This window comes from Theropithecus gelada, chromosome 20 (genome assembly GCF_003255815.1).
Source record: "Theropithecus gelada isolate Dixy chromosome 20, Tgel_1.0, whole genome shotgun sequence".
In the NCBI taxonomy this organism is placed as follows: domain Eukaryota; kingdom Metazoa; phylum Chordata; class Mammalia; order Primates; family Cercopithecidae; genus Theropithecus; species Theropithecus gelada.
In genome coordinates this window covers 67826320-67845012 of record NC_037688.1, presented here as the reverse complement: position 1 = coordinate 67845012, position 18693 = coordinate 67826320, and the positions used below count along the sequence as shown (strand labels likewise).

Here is an 18693-nt window from a genome sequence, read left to right as displayed (position 1 = left end):
TCTTGGCTCGCACAGCTGCTCCCTGGCCGCTCCCCTTTCCCCGCCTCCTTCACTCCCACGCTTTTGGGACTACACTTCCCAGCGCCCCTTGCGGAGGAGGCGGGCCGCGGGCTGCTTCCGGGGCCGCTTCCTGGCTTTGGACTACATTTCCCGTGAGGCCTTGCGACCCCGTCCTGGATTTCTCCAGACTCTTCGGCCAGCGCCGCCTTCTTCTGGACTCCACTTCCCGGCAGCGCCCGCGGCGGGGCGGGGCAGGACGAGGCGGGACGCGCGGCCCGAGGGGCGGGGGTGGCGGGCGGCCCGGGGCTGCGGGGGGGGGCCACCGCCTCCCTGGGCCTGCCTGGGCGACCGCCTCCGCGATGCCGCTGCTCGTCGAGGGGAGGCGAGTGCGGCTGCCGCAGTCCGCCGGGGACCTCGTCCGAGCCCACCCGCCTTTGGAGGTGAGCGGGGCGCGGCGCGGGGCTTCGGGGCGGGCCCGAGGGGAAGCTGCAGGGCGGGCGAGCGCCCTCCTCACCCCGCCGCCGCCCGTCTCACGCGACACAGACTTGAAACTTGGCGCTGTCGGCACATCCGGAGCCCTGGCTGTTGGCTCGCGCCTTCCCCTTGAGGGGTCCGGGAGCTTTTGCCTTCTTGAGACTTCAGCGGACTGCAGCGGAGGCCACTCTCTGACGGGGGAGGGGACGGGTGCCCAGAGAGGTTAGGTGACTTGCCCAAGGTCGCACAGCACTGCGGCTTGAGGACACGCCGGGACCCTTATTCCCAGACGGGGCGGCTGCAGCCCCCAGAGGGGCCGGTCCGTTTAGGCAAATCCGGCCGCCCGCCTTCGGGGACCGGCAGCCTGCCGTGAACGTTGCCTCGTTCTTGCGTCCCCGTGAAGCAGGAGGTTATTCCAGGGCGGGCTTCGGAGAGCGTTTGGGCCGGGGGATCTTGGCGGGGACCCCCATTCCTTCCTCCTCTCTCCCCTACCCCCGGGGCGTAGGGCGCCGAGTTATTTTTAGCCGGAAGAGCGAGCCTTGCAACCCAGCTGGGCCATAGGACCACGCCCTGATGCACGGGTTTTGTTTGTTTTTTCTGCTTTTGTGCTCAAATGGATCTCTCAACTCTTGTCCACGCTTCTGCAAGGGCTGTTGGCAAGGGGGTTCTTAGTTTTTAAAAAGAGCGGGGCGTGGAGCGGGGGAGGCAGACGTCCTACTTGCCATAGATCCTGTTAAAGGGGACTCAATCAGTTCGTTGATTTGAGAATCAAATATCGAGCCCCTATTATCTGTTGGGCACCGTACTTATCACTGTCCCTACCCTCGGAGTGTTTATAGTCTAGAAGGGAGAATGGTTTCTGATGGAAGAAGGCTCAGATACTGTAAACTGTTAAGTGCCATAAAGAAAAAGCGTCCCCTTTCACTGAGATGTGAAGCACAGGAACCTGACCAAGTGTGTGGGGTTGGGGAAGGCATTTAGAGGTTTCATCTGTCACAGCCGTACAGTTTGTGATTATTTTGTTTGCTCGTTTGTTCTCTATTTGATCTGTCCCCAGAATGGAAGCCTCCTGAAGGCAGATAAGAGTAGTATCCTCACTTTTGTATCCTCAGAGCGTAGGACGGTCCCTGGCATAGAATTGGCGCTCAGTAAAGATGTGTTGCATAAACGAGGGCACAAAATAACCCCTGAACGTGATCTGAAGGGTGAAAAGTACTTACTGACGGGAGAAGGCAGACAGCTCTGTGTGATTCTCAGCTTGCATTTCAGGACTGACCATCGTCTGTTAGCCAACATGCACCGAGCTAGATGTGGTGGTGTGTCATTTTATCCTTGCATTGTGTTACTGTCTTGTTAACTAGCGAAGTCAAGAGTAGGACTCACCAAGGAAAAATAATTTCAGCAGCCTGAAGAATTTAGGGGACGCTCTACTTTTGTCTGTTTGAAAATGTTCGTGATAGAAAGTTAGATGGGTGTCCCGGGCTGCACACTTAAGTGTGGAGGGGGATTTGGTGACATACCGGGACTGCTCCTCTGGAAGGAAGGTTTTGGCCTATTTAAGAAGACATGTCCTAGAAAGACTGTGTACTGGGGACCAGTTTGTGTTACAAGAACTTTGGAAGGGGGCAATCACCTTGATTTGCGGCAGTGTAAGTGAAGGATGCAGGCACGAGAGAGATTTGAAAAGAAGGGTGAAGGCATCGCAGCTGGGCAAGCCGCCTGGGGCGCGGTGGGCAGGAGGGGAAGGGCTCAGTGGGTGGGTGGCCTGGCCAGTTTCCCCAGAGCAGCCAGGGTGAGGAGGGGAAACATGGAAAGTAAACCTACAGAGGTGGGTTGTACCCAGATGACCAAATGACCAGGGGGTCAGATGGACTTTTCACCTACTTAGCGACAGGGAGACATTAAAGGTTGGAATTTTTTTTTTTTTTGGAGACTGAGTTTCGCTCTGTGGCCCAGGCTGGAGTGCTGTGGCGCAATATCGGCTCACTGCAACCTCCGCCTCCCAGGTTCAAGCGATTGTTGTGCCTCAGCCTCCCAAGTAGCTGCGATTACAGGTGCACACCACCAAGCCCAGGTAATTTTTTTATTTTTGGTAGAGACGGGGTTTCACCGTGGTTGGCCGGGCTGGTCTCGAACTCCCGACCTCAAGTGATCTGACCGTCTCGGCCTCCCAAAGTGCTAGGATTACCGGTGTGAGCCAGTCTGCTCGGCCTGGACTATTTTTATGTAATAAAGCGGGGTGTCCTCTTTGTAGGAAAGCAAAATATAATAATATAGAGAAGAAGAAAGTAATGTATGACTACAACCATTCTTCAGTTTGGTGGAAGTCTTAATGGAGGTTTTTCTTTGTATATAATTTGCTTTTAAACAATGATAGCTTGCTATATGTTGTTTTATGTGTCTTTTTCATGTAACAATGTGTTCTGAGTATGGAGTACCAACAGTTCAAAGCCTGTGTGTAGCTATGACTAGCAAATAACAATAACAGTAATACAGTGGAAGCTGCCAAGCACCACAGCAAGTGTTACTGCTATTCCCATTTTACAGATGAGAACTGTGAGGCACAGAGAGGCTGGGAAACTGGCCCCAGGCCCACATCCTGGGAGCCGGGAAGCCAGGATTGGAACCCTGGCAGCCTGCCCTTACCTCTGGAGCCGCGCTATTCAGTACAGTAGCCACGAGCCATGTGGTTCCTTATGATTTAAATCAATTAAAATTAGACAAAATTGAAAACTCAGTTCTTCAGTAGCCGTAGCCACATTTCAAGTGCTAAGCAGACAGAGTGGCTCCTAATGAGACAGTACGAATATAGACTGACCATCCCTGCAGAAAGTTCCTTTGGCCAGAGCTGTTGAGAGCCCTCCCTTAGTCACTCTTAACCAGTCACTGGGTACGCGGTCACCAGTCCTGCAACATCTTGGGTGATATAGTTCCATAGAGTCTACAAGATGCTCACAGCATAGCGTAGTTCCTGCTTTTATTAATTTATTTATTTTTGAGAGACGCAGCCTTGCTCTGTCACCCAGGCTGGAATGCAATGGTGCGATCTTGGCTCACCGCAACCTCTGCCTCGCAGGTTCAAGCGATTCTCCTGCCTCAGCCTCCCAAGTATCTGGGATACCAGACATCCGCCACCATACCCGGCTAATTTGTGTATTTTTAGTAGAGATGGGGCTTCAACATGTTGTCCAGGCTGGTCTGAAACTCCTGACCTCAAGTGATCCTCCTGCGTCGGCCTCCGAAGTGCTGGGATTACAGGCGTGAGCCACTGTGTTGAGCCTCATAATTTCTTATATACTGTTGTGCTTTACGGTTCACAAATCACTTTCATGCCCCTCTCCTGTTTATAAAGGAAGAATTGACAAACAGGACAGCAGGGGTGAGGGCCACATGATCATCCCCTAGGTGACAGCTCGGTGATTGGCTAAGACACAGGTCAACAAGCCACAGCTCATGGGCCAGACCCTGTTTATGTATAGCCTGTAGGCCAAGAGTGGTCTTTATATTTCTCAAAGGTCGAAAATCAAAATAATATTTTGTAACATGTTAAATTGTATTGAAATTAAAACTTCGGTGTCACCTTTATAGTTTTACACATACCATCTGTATGGTCTGTGGCTGCTTTCACTTCGTCACAGCAGAGTTGAGCAATTGTGATGGGGACTGCGGCCTTGCAGAACCCCAAATATTTACTGTCTGGCCTTTTTCAGAAAATCTGCTGGTCACTGGGTTAAGAGAATACTGCCTTTGAATAGGAATTGGGAAATAGGGATGAGGGACTGAGGGAAAAGTTTTTTTTTTAAAGCAAATATTAGTGTCTAGAGAATATGAGAGGTTAAGAAAACTGGGACTATTTGTATATGAATTTATAAAGTAGGACTGTGTGTTTTTCCAAAGAAGGGAAGTTTGGGTAAACTCTTTGCACTACTTGAAAGAGGAAAAATTAGCCAAGTGTGGTGGCGTGCGCCTGTGGTTCCAGCTACTCCAAAGGAGGCTGAGGTGGGAGGATTGCTTGAGCCCAGGAGTTCGAGGCTGCAGTGAGCTATGATGGGGCCACAGCACTTCAGCCTGGGCAACAGAGTGAGGCCTTGTCTCTTAAAAAAAAAAATAATAATAATTAAAAATAAAGTAGAGGCTGGGCACAGTGACTCATGCCTATAATCCTAGCACTTTGGGAGGCTGAAGCAGGAGGATCACGTGAGGCCAGGAGTTCGAGACCAGCCTGGGCAACAACACAGGGAGACCTCCCATCTCTACAAAACATACAAAAGTTAGCCCAGTGTGGTGGCTCACGCCTGTAGCGCCCAGCTCCTTGGGAGGCTGCGGTGGGAGGACTGCTTGAGGCCAGAGGCCACAGTAAGGCACGGTCTTGCTGCTGCGCTCCAGCCTGGGAGACAGTGAGACCCCGTCTAAAAACAGAAATTAAAACATAGAGCAGAGTAGTCTGCTGCGCTAGTTTTCTGGCTTTCTCTCTTCCGATAATGTTTGCTTTTATTTCTTTGGGAAATCGAAGGAGCTGTGTTGAAGAGAGACATGCTTTCTGGTCTCTGTGAAAGGAATAATTAATTTCTCACAAATAGCTTTGCTTTTGAGTGGTGACCCAGTTGTGAAAATGAGTGTTAAAAATTCGCCTCTGTTGGCCGGGCGCGGTGGCTCAAGCCTGTAATCCCAGCACTTTGGGAGGCCGAGGCGGGTGGATCACAAGGTCAGGAGATCGAGACTATCCTGGCTAACATGGTGAAACCCCGTCTCTACTAAAAATACAAAAAGCTAGCCGGGCGCGGTAGCGGGCGCCTGTAGTCCCAGCTACTTGGGAGGCTGAGGCGGGAGAATGGCGTGAACCCGGGGGGCGGAGCTTGCAGTGAGCCGAGATCGTGCCACTGCACTCCAGCCTGGGAGACACAGTGAGACTCCGTCTCAAAAAAAAAAAAAAAAATTCGCCTCTGCGCCCTCCCTTCCCTTCCCTTCCCTTCCCTCCAAGAGCAAAGCAGAAGGTAAGTATTTCAGGAGTAATCAAGAGGGAATTCTGAATTCTCCCCTATGTTATTCTGAATGAAGGTGAGGTAGGAAGTGGAATGAGAATGAGAGGCTTTCACCTGTAGAGGTGTTCTGAATTAGAGCACAGTCTGTCACACCCGTTTCTCATTGACTTCTGGAGCATGCAAGGCTGTCTTGCCAATCTAATTTTACACTGCAGTTCATTTAATCTTTAGTTTGTTTCTTAAATTGAGGGGCTTGTCTCATTTTCATTGACACCTTGCTTCCGGTTAATGGAAGTGTATAAAGAGAAGAAAACGCCGTGTAAGTAATCAAGCTGATCATTATGTTTATTACATGTCTTCTTTTAGTTTAATCTTAATTTTTTTTTTTTGAGGCAGGGTCTTGGTCTGTCACCCAGGCTGGAGTGCAGTGGTACAATCATGGTTCACTGCAGCCTCCACCTCCTGGCTGCAAGGGATCCTCCCACCTGAGCCTCCAGAGTAGCTGGGACTACAGGCACACGCCACCACACCCAGCTAATTTTTTTTTTTTTTTTTTGTAGAGACAGGATATTCCTCGTTGTCCAGGCTGGTTTTGAACTCCAAGGCTCAAGTAGTCCTCCCTTAGCCTCCCAAAGTGTTGGGATTACAGTTGGGAGCCATCGTACCCAGCTGCTCTTATGTTTTATTAAGCGAGCACTAACCTAAATTAGCACCACTCATGCGAAATGGCAGGAAGTCGATAGAAGACTGAGACTGCAAAACTGTCCTCCCGTGTAGGCAATACATACATACGTTGCCCAGACATTTGAGGAAGATTTTGTTCATCCAGGAGTTTGTTGCAAGTAAGAAGGAAATGATGATACATTGTAGTGTTATATCAATTTAACATTTTTGAAAAAGTTTTCATTAAATAATTTAACCACTTGAATTTTTAACCACTTAAATTTTTTTGCAAGCTCACTAAATAAGTTTGTACAAATATTCAATTAGATTATTGACACTTAGTATTAACATATCTTTCGTAAATTTACCTTATCCATTCGGTTTTTATATTCTAATAATAACTATGTGATAGAACATTGAGAGAAGAGAGGACAACAGCACCAGGAAATCACTCATGTTTGCTCTTTCTGGCACAGCCATGGTTGTATTGGTGAAATTTCCTTCCAGTATTTTTCTCTATAAGCATTTAATCATTGTCATGTCAATGGCACATTTATAGCTCTTCAAAACATTTTTTCTACTTCTATAGCTGGCTTTTCAATTAGCATTTTGAAACTCTTTTTCCCATAGTTTTCATTTCTCATGACTGTGTAGTTAGTGGTTGTGACTTGGTTCTGTGCATAATTTACTTACTTTTTCCATTGTTGCTCCCAGCTTTTCCCCATTACAAATTACACAGGGGGCAGGGCACGGTGGCTTATGCTATAATCCCAGCACCTTGGGAGGCCAAGGCGGGCGGATCACTTGAGGCCAGGAGTTTGATACTAGTGTGGCCAACATGGCGAAACCCGGTTTCTATTAAAAATACAAAAAGCTGGGCATGGTGGCGCCTGCCTGTAATCCTAGCTACTGGGGAGGCTGAGGATGAGAATCACTTGAACCTGGGAGGTGGAGACTACAGTGAGCTGAGATCACGCCACTGCACTCTAGACTGGGCAACAGAGCAAGACTCTGTCCCAAAAAAAAAAAAAGACAAAACACATAACACAGAGATGAACACATTTTGAGTTATTTCCTTAGGACAGATTTCCAGAATTGAAATTACTAGATTAGGGACTAAGGTAAAAAAGAGGAGGCCAGGTATGGTGGCTTATGCCTGTAATCCAGCACAGTAGGAGGCCAAGGCGGGTGGATCAGTTGAGTCCAAGAGTTTGAGACCAGCCTGGGCATCATAGGGAGGCCCCATCTCTACAAAAAGTATAAAAATCAGCTGGGTGTGGTGGTGCAGGCCTGTGGTCCCAGCTACTTAGGAGGCTAAGGTGGGAGGATTGCTCGAGCCTGGGAGGTGGAAGCTGCAGTGAGTTGAAATTGTACCACTGTACTCCAGCTTGGGTGACAGAGTGAGAGACTGTCTCCAAAATAAAAAAAGGGGGATGTGATTTCAGAGCCATCCATCCACTATTCCTGTGTAATCTGATTCTCTTTAAATTGTGAAGAGTCTCACACTCTTTAGTAAAGAACTGTGATAGCCGGGTGTAGTGGCTCACGCCTGTAATCCCAGTACTTTGGGAGGCCAAGGCAGGAAGATTGCTTGAGCCCAGGAGTTCAAGACCAGCTTGGGCAACATAGTGAGGCCCTGTCTCTTTAAAAAAAAAACAAAAAACAAAAAACAAAAAAAAACTGTAATAAAGGATTTTTGCATCTCATTTCATAGGTTACTATGACATCTGGTTTCGTAGGTTAAACCACTGCGCAGAACCTCATCGTCTTCTCTGCATTGTTCCGAATGACCGTGGCTGCTGCCTTTTTCTTTGAGCCTCTCTGTCTGCTGACACACTCCCGACACACTACCGTGCTGCCCACCAGAGCCCGCTTTGGCTCTCTCCACATCTTTAGTTTTTCCATCCTCACTAATTTACATCACTATTTTATTTTTTTTTAATTAAACAGGAAAGAGCCAGACTTCTCAGAGGTCAGTCTGTTCAACAAGTGGGACCCCAGGGCCTTCTGTATGTTCAGCAAAGAGAGCTTGCAGTGACCTCCCCAAAGGATGGTAGGTTAGGAAGCAGTGAATTGGGCGTTATCCCAAAAGGCTATTGGATATTTTATTTTATTTCTTTTTTAAACAGGCTCCATCTCCATTCTGGGTTCTGATGATGCCACTACTTGTCACATTGTGGTCCTGAGGCACACAGGTATGACGAGAGAGGTGAAGGAAACCATTACTTAAACTGACCCAACCTTTGGGACCATTGAAATTCTCGCGTTGAGTTTCCTGGTGTCTTGTTGGAAGCGGACTCCGCTTACCTTTTTTCTGGTCTGCATGGTGTCTCCCTGGTGTCCTGGTCAGAATGGGTTGGCTGGGCAGCACAGACCTTTCCGTTTTTCCCCTACAGGATATTCAAAGACGAGGCGGTCCAGAGGGACAGGCGGAGTCTCGGCCTCTGCACTGCGCTTGCATCAGGAATAACTTGAGTCCTTTTACCCTTGTTCTTCAGGTAATGGGGCCACCTGCTTGACACATTGTGACGGAACCGACACCAAAGCTGAGGTCCCCTTGATCATGAACTCCATAAAATCCTTTTCCGACCACGCTCAATGTGGAAGGTGAGATCCACGCTGCTGTCATAGGTGAATTGGGATCTTGGAACCGTCGCGTGTAGGACGTGGCCTGGAAGCTGTTAGGGGAACACAGGATGCTGCCACCGCTGTGTCTGCCTCGTTCCCCTGGAACAGAACCTGGCACGACGTGGGCACTGCATCAGCAGTGGTTGAGTGAATGAGGGGGTGCGGGACTTGAGATGGAAGGCTTAACTTTGAACTTGATGTCCTCTTAGGAACGTCGCGTTTGCGATTTTCAGGTCGCTTTGCTCCCCCCCGGGTGTGGTAGCTCTTCGTGCAGTCATTTTTCCCGCAGTTACTTGTTAAATGCTTCCTCTCACCTACCCCTTGTAGTTTCTAGGGACATAGCAGTGAAGCGTAGACAGAAAGCCTGGCCCAAGGTGTTCGTATTCCGAAGCCGAGAGACTGTACACAAGAGGGGGTGTTGGGTGGTGAGGCAGTCTGTGGAGAAGACGAGGCCAGGAAGATGTGGGGACTGTCAGGGGGCGAGGCCTGTAGTTCTTTTTCTTGTTCTCTTTCTGTTGTTGTTGAGATAGGGTCTTGCTGTGTTGCCCTGTCTGGAGCGCAGTTGTGTGATCTCAGCTCACTGCAGCCTTGACTTCGCAGACTCAAGTGATTCTCCCACCTCAGCCTCCCGAGTAGCTGGGACCACAGGTGTGCACCACCACTCCCGGCTAGTTTGTTGTATTTTTTTTTTTTTTGTAGAGACAGGGTTTTGCCATGTTGCCCAGGCTGGTCTCAAACTCTTGGGCTCAAGTGATTCTCTCAGCTGAGGGGGGTGCAGTTTTAAATTCTAGCAGATTGATAGTTTCCCACGGATTGCTAGAGAAGCAGCAGCCTCCAGCCCGGCTGCCCCCGCAGCACCTATCCTCTCTCCCTGCAGTAAAGTATCTGCTGCCTGCGTTTGACAGAGACAGGCACTGAGGCCCAACATGCTGGAGCACACAGGAGCTAAGTGGAGGCTGATGACACAGGCCTGCTGTCAAGACCACTGTTCACACACCTGTCCCCTCTCCGTGCTCTGTCTTTGTGTAGACCTGGCAGGCGTTGCTGTCATTTTATTTGAAGTCTAAGGCAGCCATTGAGTGAATTATTCCCATCATATACAAAGGCTTGGAATCGCAGGAGTCAAAAAAGGAAAGAGAGTTCTCTGGGAGAGTTTTGCTAGTCAATAGTGATCGATTCTAAATTCTACCTCTGCGGTCTGTGCCAACGCTGGGCTGACTTCATGGGCATGTGACCCATGCAGACCCAAAATAGTATTTTCATTTGTCTATCACCTTGTCCCCGGCAGGGGGACATAATCAGTGTCATTATGTTGCCACACACTGTGCTCCATGGTTCTCAGAACATGCTTGTCAGCTCTTCCTGATCTGTTGTAGAACAACTGTGATTACTTGGGGAGTCAGAGGCAAACCTAGTGGCCCAGTGGCGAGCACAGCCATGGTGGGCACAGCTCTCTTTACTACTCGGAGTTTATGAGGAGGCCCCTTGAGGCTGTGCCCCATGCTGGATACATCCAAGGTCCTGGTTCATCCCTTAGGAAGACTGTGTGTCTCAGAAGGCAGCGTGAAGTCCGGCAACACTTTGCCGAGCATGAATTTCCCCGGTTGACGGGCTGTGGAAAAGGGGGTAGTAGATGAGTGTGGGAAACACTGGATTCAACAAAGTTGGGTTTTTTCAATCGCAGGACTTCTCAGAGTTTCACTGTGCTAATGTGCAGTGTGACTCCTAAGGAGGGCTTCCAAGAGGCAGTTGCTCAGTTTTTTTGTTTTTTTTAAAATTTGTTTTAGAGCCAGAGTTTCACCGTCACCCAGGCTAGTCTCAAACTTCTGGGCTCAAGCAATCCTTCCACCTCTGCCTCCCGAGTAGCTGGGAATAGAGGTATGTGCCAGCATACCTGGCCCCAAACTTTTTTTTTTTTTGAGACAGAGTCTGGCTCTGTCACCCATGCTGGCATGCAATGGCACAATCTTGGCTCACTGCAACCTCTGCCTCCTGGGTTCAAGTGATTCTCCTGCCTCAGCCTCCCAAGCAGCTGGGATTACAGACGCCCACCACCACGCCCAACTTACTTATTTATTTATTTCCCCTGAGACGGAGTCTTGCTCGGTTGCCCAGAGCTGGAGTGCAGTGGTGCGATCTCGGCTCACTGCAATCTCCACGTCCCAGGTTCAAGCAGTTCTCCTGCCTCAGCCTCCCGAGTAGCTGGGATTACAGGTGCGCCACCATGCCCGGCTAATTTTCTTTTTTTCTTCCCTTGACATGCAGTCTCACTGTGTAGCCCAAGCTGGAGTGCAGTGGCACGATCTTGACTCACTGCAACCTCTGCCGCCCGGGTTCAAGCAATTCTCCTGCCTCAGCCTCCCAAGTAGCTGGGACTACAGGTGCATGCCATAACGGCCAGATTTTTTTTTTTTTTATTTTAATAGAGATGGAGTTTCTATTCTATTTTGTATTTTAATAGAGATGGAGTTCTGTTTTTTTGTATTTTAATAGAGATGGAGTTGCTCAGGCTGGTTGCAGACTCCTGAGCTCAAGCAATCCGCCTGCCTCAGCCTCCCAAAGTGCTGGCATTACAGGTGTGAGCCACTATGCCTGGCCTAATTTTCGTATTTTTAGTAGAGATGGAGTTTTACCATGTTGGCCAGGCTGGTCTTGAACTCCTGACCTCAAGTGATCCATCCACCTCAGCCTCCCAAAGTGCTACGATTACAGGTGTGAGCCACTGCGCCCGTCCTGTGCCCGTACTCTTCTAGAGCAGAGCTCCCCACTGGTGCATGGAGGCGGCATCACGTTTGTGTTCAGATATGGATCCCCTGAGTCCTCAGGGCCCCTGGGCAGGGTCCCCAGAAGCTTGCCATTGGCCTTGGCCGTGTGCTGCAGGTGTTTTGTTTTGCGGTGGCACGAAGATGACCTGAAGCTCTGCTGTAGAGCAAGGTTCACAGAAACTGAGAATGAAAGTGCAAAGTGAGACCAGTGCACGCACTGGTGTCGTCTTCTGGCCTCTGACCCCTGTCCCATCTCTTTGCCAGGCTGGAAATGCACCTCGTTGGAGGCTTCAGTGACGACAGGCAGTTGTCACAAAAACTCACTCATCAACTTCTTAGTAAGTTCATTGTTTTTTCTTTCCCCCAAATTGGATACAAATATGTACCTGAATTTGCTTGGGTTAAAAATCCCAACTAGTACAAAACCTAAGAAGGGTACCCCCCCTTGGAGCAGCGTAGAGAAACAGACTGCCTCGCTTGGAGTTTCACAGAAACACTGAATGCATGGAGCTCATGTGTAGGGTTGCAGGGCTGGCGACAAGATTTTCTACTAAAACAGCAGTGGACACATTCCAAAACAGTAAGTGCTCTCAACTGTGTGAAAACAGAGCCACCCTCCCTCCTGGCAAAAATGTCCATTTTAATCTGCAGAAAATTAAAACACTGATGATACCGTTTTTTCCCTATTAGCATGTTTTTTTCTTTTTCTTTCTTTTTTTTTTTTTTTAAAGACGGAGTCTTGCTCTGTTGACCAGAATGGAGTGCAGTAGCACAATCTCGGCTCACTGCAAGCTCTGCCTCCTGGGTTCAAGCAGTTCTCCTGGCTCACCCTCCCGAGTAGCTGGGATCACAGGCGTGAGCGACCACACCCACCTAATTTTGTATTTTTAGTAGAGATGGGGTTTCACCATGTTGGCTAGGCTGGTTGTGAACTGTTGACCTCGTGATCCACCTGCCTCGGCCTCCCAAAGTGCTGGGATTACAGGTGTGAGTCACTGTGCCTGGCCTAAATTAGCAAATATTTTCAAGAAAGAAGGAAACAAAGATGACATTGTTGTGTGTGGACTAACCACGAGGCTGTGAGGTAAGCTTACTCATACAATGGTACAGCCTGTCCGAGAAGCAATTTGGCATCATGACTGAAGGCCTCACTCTGCCGCCCAGGCTGTAGTGCAGTGGCACCATCATGGCTTACTGCAGCCTCAACCTACTGAGTTCAAGTGATCCTCCCTCCTCAGCCTCCCAAGTAGCTGTGACTAGGTGCATGCCACCATGCCCAGCTGATTCTTCTTTTTTTTTTTGAGATGTAATCTTGCTCTATCACCCAGGCTGGAGTGCAGTGGCGCGATCTTGGCTCACTGCAAGCTCTGCCTCCCGGGTTCATGCCATTCTCCTGCCTCAGCCTTCCTAGTAGCTGGGACTACAGGCGCCCGCCACCATGCCCAGCTGATTTTTTGTATTTTTAGTAGAGATGAGATTTCACCGTGTTAGCCAGGATGGATGCCCAGCTGATTTTTAAATTTTTTGTAGAGACAGGGTCTTGCCATGAGTCAACTCTTAAAAAAGGTTCATATCCGGCCGGGCACGGTGGCTCATGCCTGTAATCCCAGCACTTTGGGAGGCCGAGGAAGGTGGATAACCTAAGGTCAGGAGTTCAAGACCAGCCTGGGTAACATGGTGAAACCCTGTCTCTACTAAAAATACAAAAATTAGGCCAGGCGCAGTGGCTCCTGCCTGTAATCACAGCACTTTGGGAGTTGAAGGCAGGCCGATCACCTGAGGTCAGAGGTTCGAGACAAGCCTGACCAACATGGTGAAACCCCGTCTCTACTAAAAATACAAAATTAGCTGGGCATGGTGGAGCATACCTGTAATCCCAGCTACTTGGGAGGCTGAGGCAGGAGAATTGCTGGAACCCGGGAGGTGGAGGCTGTGGTGAGCTGAGATCATGTCATTGCACTCCAGCATGGGCATCAAGAGCGAAATGGGAATAGTGGTGCACGCCTGTAATCCCAGCTACTCAGGAGGCTGAGGCAGAATTGTTTGAACCTAGGAGACGGAGGTTGCGGTGAACTGAGATCGCACCACTGCACTCCAGCCTGGGTGACAGAGGGAGACTCAGTCTCAAAAAATAAATAAGTAAAAGGTTAATATCCTTTGACCCAGTAATTCCCCTTGTGGAAATACATGCTAAGAAAATAATCCGAAATGTGCATAGAGATTTGAGCCTGAAGATGAGCAGTAGAACATTACGTATAACAGGAAATCTGATGTTATCAGAATAATAATTATGTAGTCGCTAAAAAATAACACATAAAGGTGAGAATTACATGGGAAAATACCTATGCACAAGCAAATCAGGATATAAAATTGTTGGCTGGGCGCAGTGGCTCATTCCTGTAATCCCAGAACTTTGGGAGGCCAAGGCTGGTGGATCACTTGAAATCAGGAGTTCAAGACCAGCCAGCCTGGCCAACATGGTGAAACCTTGTCTCTACTAAAAATACAAAAATTAGCTGGGCGTGGTGGCACACACCTGTAATTCCAGCTACTCTGGAAGCTGAGGCAGGAGAATCACTTGAACCCGGGAGGCGGAGATTGTGATGAGCAGAGGTCGCTCTACTGTACTCCAGCCTGGGTGACAGAGCCTAAGACTCCATCTTAAAAAAAAAAAAATTGTAAAATTGTCTTTATGGTCAGCTCTGCTGAGCACAGAAAAATATGGAAGAAAATACACTAATTATTAACAGTGCTAGGATTATGGACATTAAAAACCGACTTCCTTATGTTCTCCTGTATTTTTCAAATCTGTTACAGTGGCCAGATGTTTGTTTTTACAACTCTGATAATCAGGAAAACAGTTTACTTAGGAGAAAAGTAAAAATCTTATGAATCCATGGGTCCCCGCAAAACTCTCAGAATGAGGAGAAAAATGGGAAGGCTCAGCCCAGGCTCCTTTGGGCCTGAGGCTGAGAATGTGGCCATCTTCTGGCGGTCGGGGTTCTGTGGTGTCAGCTCCCCAGAGGCCAGGCTGTGGCTGCTTGGGCGTGGGCGTTGGGGTGTGGGGTGGAGCACACTCAGCTGGCTGCCGTCCCTGCCTGTCCTTGGCTTGCTCAGCAGTTTGTTCTGGTAACTAGAGGAACTTTTCTGATATCCAGTCTTGAACTTCTCATCGTAGGTGAATTTGACAGGCAAGAAGATGACATTCACTTAGTGACACTGTGTGTGACAGGTAAGTTCTGCCATTTGTCCCAAAGTGAAGATGTGGGTCTCAGGACTGTTTTGCCCCCAGCCTTGCAGTGGGCCCAAGTCCTGGCACACACTGCTGTCACGGGTTGGCCAGCATCTGTTCTGGCTCTTCCTGTGGTGGGATGGCCTTCCCCTTGCCCTTGTCACCATCTGCCCAGCCTCAGTTTCAGTGCGGCCCCCTTGTCTCCCAGGAAGGAGGGCACTGGATCTCAGAGGAGCCACCACCTGTGTGGCAGACAGGGCGCACGGAGAAGGTGGGGGGAGTGGGGACCAATTCTGCAGCTGCCAGTTTGTTCAGTAGAAACCCCCCTGCCTTGGGACAGGGTAGGGAAACAGGGCCACAATCCTTTTCATTTTCTGGAATTTTCCTCCCTTTCTGCATTGAGGAGTTCCTTCTTGGCCTTCATTATACAAAGTAAAAATAATTGTTTGGTATTTCTTTAAAAAGTGTATCTTAAACATTTTTATTTTGTAGAATTAAATGACCGGGAAGAAAACGAAAACCACTTTCCGATAATATATGGCATTGGTAAGTAGTGTGCATCTTTTGTGGGTTGGAGGCTTGGTCACATGTGCGGTTAAAGTCTGATTCAGCAAACCAGTGACCCCACTGCTGTCAGGATGGGACAGCCTTGGGTTCAGATCCCAGCACCTGCGAACATCTGCTGTGAAACCTTGGGCAAGTAGCTTAACTTCTCTAAGCTTTACCTACAAAACTGAGGTAACATTCACTTCTTAAGACTTTGAAGCAGCAACGTGGTAGCAGATAGAAAGCACAGGCCCTGCCCACCCTTCCCAGGAGCTGGGAGAGCACCTGGTTTTGTTTCCATCTCTCCCCAGCACCCCAGGCCAGGCGTGCTTTTCTCTTGCCAGTGCTCTGGGGGAGGAAGGTAGGCACTGGAATCCTTCTATACATCAGGAACTGAGGAGGTTTTGCTTGAGAACAGAAGTCCTCCAAAGTGTAAAGCTCAGGCTAGAGAAAACCCAGAACCATCCTCCCTGCTTGACAGCCCCAGGACTCCTGAGGAAAAGGCGAAGAATCGGCTGTATTTCAGAGAGCTGCTGCTGTATCGGTGATACCTGATTGATTTAGCTGGGTAGTAGGTACATGGTGTTCACTGTTCTATTCTGTGTAATTTCGTGTATGTATAAAATACTAAATTGTGAAGATTCCAACAGAACGATCACAGTTGACCTACCTACCCCTGGCTGTACACCAGTAGGGCTGACCAGAGGTTTTGCTACATGTCCGACTGAAGGAATGGCTGCCTCCCATGTGGAAAGCAGCTCTTGGTTTAGAACAAAATCTCATCGAGTTCAGCTCGGGCCTCCCTGCACTTTTCTTAGGGTAAAGGTTGCATTTTCCCTCTCCAGGGAGGGGGAACCCCAGACACTTAGGAGCCATTCTGTTCACCTTCCTATCTTTCTCTTAGGAGTGGAGGTAGAAACGTTAAGACTGTGCAGACTTTTCGCCTTGGTCTTTTGTCAATTCAGAGTCATCCTGTTGTCCTTCACAGCTGTCAATATTAAGACTGCAGAGATTTACAGAGCCTCCTTTCAAGATCGGGGTCCAGAGGAGCAGCTGCGGGCCGCGCGGACTTTAGCAGGAGGACCAGTGAGTTTGAAATCATCTTTGTTAAGGGGTAAAAAAAAAAAAAAAAAAAAGGGGCATCAAATATCAAGGCCTTAAGTTTTCTGGATCTTAGAAAAGTTTATGCTGTATGTCAGCTTCTTTACAGTTGTCAATTAGCAGGGACCAGCACATACACACATACCTCCCCACACTCACTGTCTCAAAATAGTAATGAACATCTTGAGGTCATCAGCTCCAGTTCTCTGCCTAAAAGGTGTGGGAGGTATGTGTGAACCCAAGCATCTGAATTCAAAGAGAACAAACTTCTGTTACTTCGTAAGAGCCTTCCTATAAAGTTCCTACAAAGAGAGGAGACCTGGGACGCAGGAGTGGAGGTTTCTCCCCTCTGCACTCGGGACTAGGCATTCTTTTGGACCGGGTCGCCGAAGAGCAATTTGCTGAAACAATTAACCCAAAATAATGATCAAATTAAAGTCTGATTCCCTCAGTGAACTTAATTAGATAACACTGTGATTTTAAAAGTTAGAAAACAGAAAACTCAAGGTTTATATGCCATTTGAGGAATGGGTGAAAGCTTTAAAAATGCTCAAAGTGTGAAAAAACAGAAATCATATTCAGGCCACCCCAAAGAAATCTTCTCATTTATGAAATGCTGATGTTTTCACTGGAAAATGTGTTTGGATTCAGAGCGATTTGTTTTGCCACCCCTTTTAACATTTTTAGGACTTCTCAAGGAGCGTAACAGGCCTAGTTTAGTTTGATACTCTGAACAGATTTCAGTCTCAGTTACCAAAGTGAATATTGCTGGGTAAGCTGAGGCTGCCATTGGCAAATTTGGGAATTCAAGGAATGGATCATTTGGCAAATTAGCTTCTTTCTTTTGATGGGGGTAAAGGCTGCATTTTCCCTCTCCAGGGAGGGGAACTCTAGACACTTAGGAGCCATTCTGTTCACCCTCCTATCTTTCTCTTAGGAGTGGAGGTAGAAACGTTAAGACTGTGCAGACTTTTCGCCTTGGTCTTTTGTCAATTCAGAGACAGGGCAGCAGGCACTGTATGCTTTTCAATTGCAAGGTGATCAGTTGTTTGGGGTATAAATAATGAGGCAATGAGGAACACAGACTTTAGTCAGACGCATCTGGGTTTGAGGCCCAGCTCTGAGGCTTACTGGACACGTGACCTGGGAAATGGGCCCCGTTTCTCTGAGCCTCAAGTTTTCACCCCAAATGGGAAAAACACCCTTGTCCTGTGGGACTGCTGTTGGCGCTCAGCAGTCATGTGTATGCCCCACAGCGTGCAGCAGCAGACACATGGGACGTGTTCAGTAGCTGGCAGTTTGTTATTTCAGACAGGCTTTAAGCAGCTTATGCAGAGAAATGCATGAAAGGACTACACTGGCGCTTGCGTTACTGGGAGGGTTTGAAAAGTGGGTGACATTCCTGAAATTCTATCCTTGACACGTTCTTTTGTAGATGATTAGCATTTATGATGCAGAGACAGAACAACTTCGTATAGGACCGTACTCCTGGACGCCATTTCCACATGTGGATTTCTGGTTGCAGCAAGATGACAAGCAAATACTAGAGGTGAGAGTTTACAGGCTGGGTAAGTCTTAAATCTCTGGACCCTGGTTTCCCCATCTGTAAGGAAAAAAAAGGGTTTAGACCAGGTCATAGCTGCTTTCCCTTTTACTTTTTGGATGCCATTGACAGACCCCATTTAACTTGTATATCAACTGGGGATATGTCAAGTCCTGGATGGAAATTTGTGTGGGTAAAGCAGTAAGCATTCAACTTTTTTCTTATTAATCCAGGCCACCTCATTTCTTACGTATTTTACTATATATGTGTCCAAGAACAAAGATACTTTGACATCTTTATCAAAGCGGGGAACAGCAAGGTGACTTCTCTCATGCCCACCATCTTGTGTTTTCAGAATCTTTCTACTTCGCCTCTGGCTGAGCCGCCTCACTTTGTTGAACATATTAGATCTACCTTGATGTTTTTAAAAAAATACCCATCTCCAACTAACACACTGTTTCCTGGAAATAAAGCCCTACTCTACAAAAAAAATGAAGATGGCTTGTGGGAAAAGATCTCTTCTCCAGGAAGCTAAAAAACAGGAATTACCAAAGAAAGCACCTTTTTGGCCTGACAGAGACCATTGGTGGGGCTGGTACGAATCCAGATTTGGAACCTACATCCGTTGGGTCGTAGGCCTCCTTGCCTCCTGTCTTTCAAATGACTTTCAAAATAAAACCTTATTTTGGCAAAGGCATTTGTTGAGACTTACTTTTTGGTTTACTAAAAAGTTGATGTCCAGCTTTTTTTTGGTCAGTA

At 48.2% G+C, this 18693-nt stretch overlaps 1 protein-coding gene across 3 annotated transcripts; it reads left to right on the top strand.

The window, feature by feature from the left end:
- The first annotated feature begins 259 nt into the window (after positions 1-259).
- Positions 260-18631, top strand: NTAN1 (N-terminal asparagine amidase). 3 transcript variants are annotated; one of them, XM_025371591.1, is made up of 10 exons: positions 260-440; positions 8070-8172; positions 8249-8314; positions 8618-8726; positions 11777-11850; positions 14691-14744; positions 15237-15290; positions 16279-16376; positions 17827-17940; positions 18290-18631. In XM_025371591.1, the coding sequence occupies exons 1-10, from the start codon at positions 360-362 to the stop codon at positions 18467-18469; spliced, it is 933 nt and encodes a 310-aa protein (XP_025227376.1). In that variant the 5' UTR covers positions 260-359; the 3' UTR covers positions 18470-18631. The 3 variants fall into 3 exon arrangements, with proteins under 3 accessions (XP_025227376.1, XP_025227377.1, XP_025227378.1); XM_025371592.1 differs by lacking the exon at positions 8070-8172; XM_025371593.1 differs by lacking the exons at positions 8070-8172; positions 8249-8314.
- Positions 18632-18693: the final 62 nt, after the last annotated feature.

What these genes read in the sequence shown, in the direction of transcription:
- NTAN1 (XM_025371591.1), top strand. Translation starts at nt 360, where the DNA reads ATGCCGCTGCTCGTCGAGGGGAGGCGAGTGCGGCTGCCGCAGTCCGCC. An exon ending in GACCACGCTCAATGTGGAAG is followed by an intron (nt 8,727 to 11,776) that starts GTGAGATCCACG and finishes TCTCTTTGCCAG; the next exon opens with GCTGGAAATGCACCTCGTTG. An exon ending in GGACTTTAGCAGGAGGACCA is followed by an intron (nt 16,377 to 17,826) that starts GTGAGTTTGAAA and finishes GTTCTTTTGTAG; the next exon opens with ATGATTAGCATTTATGATGC.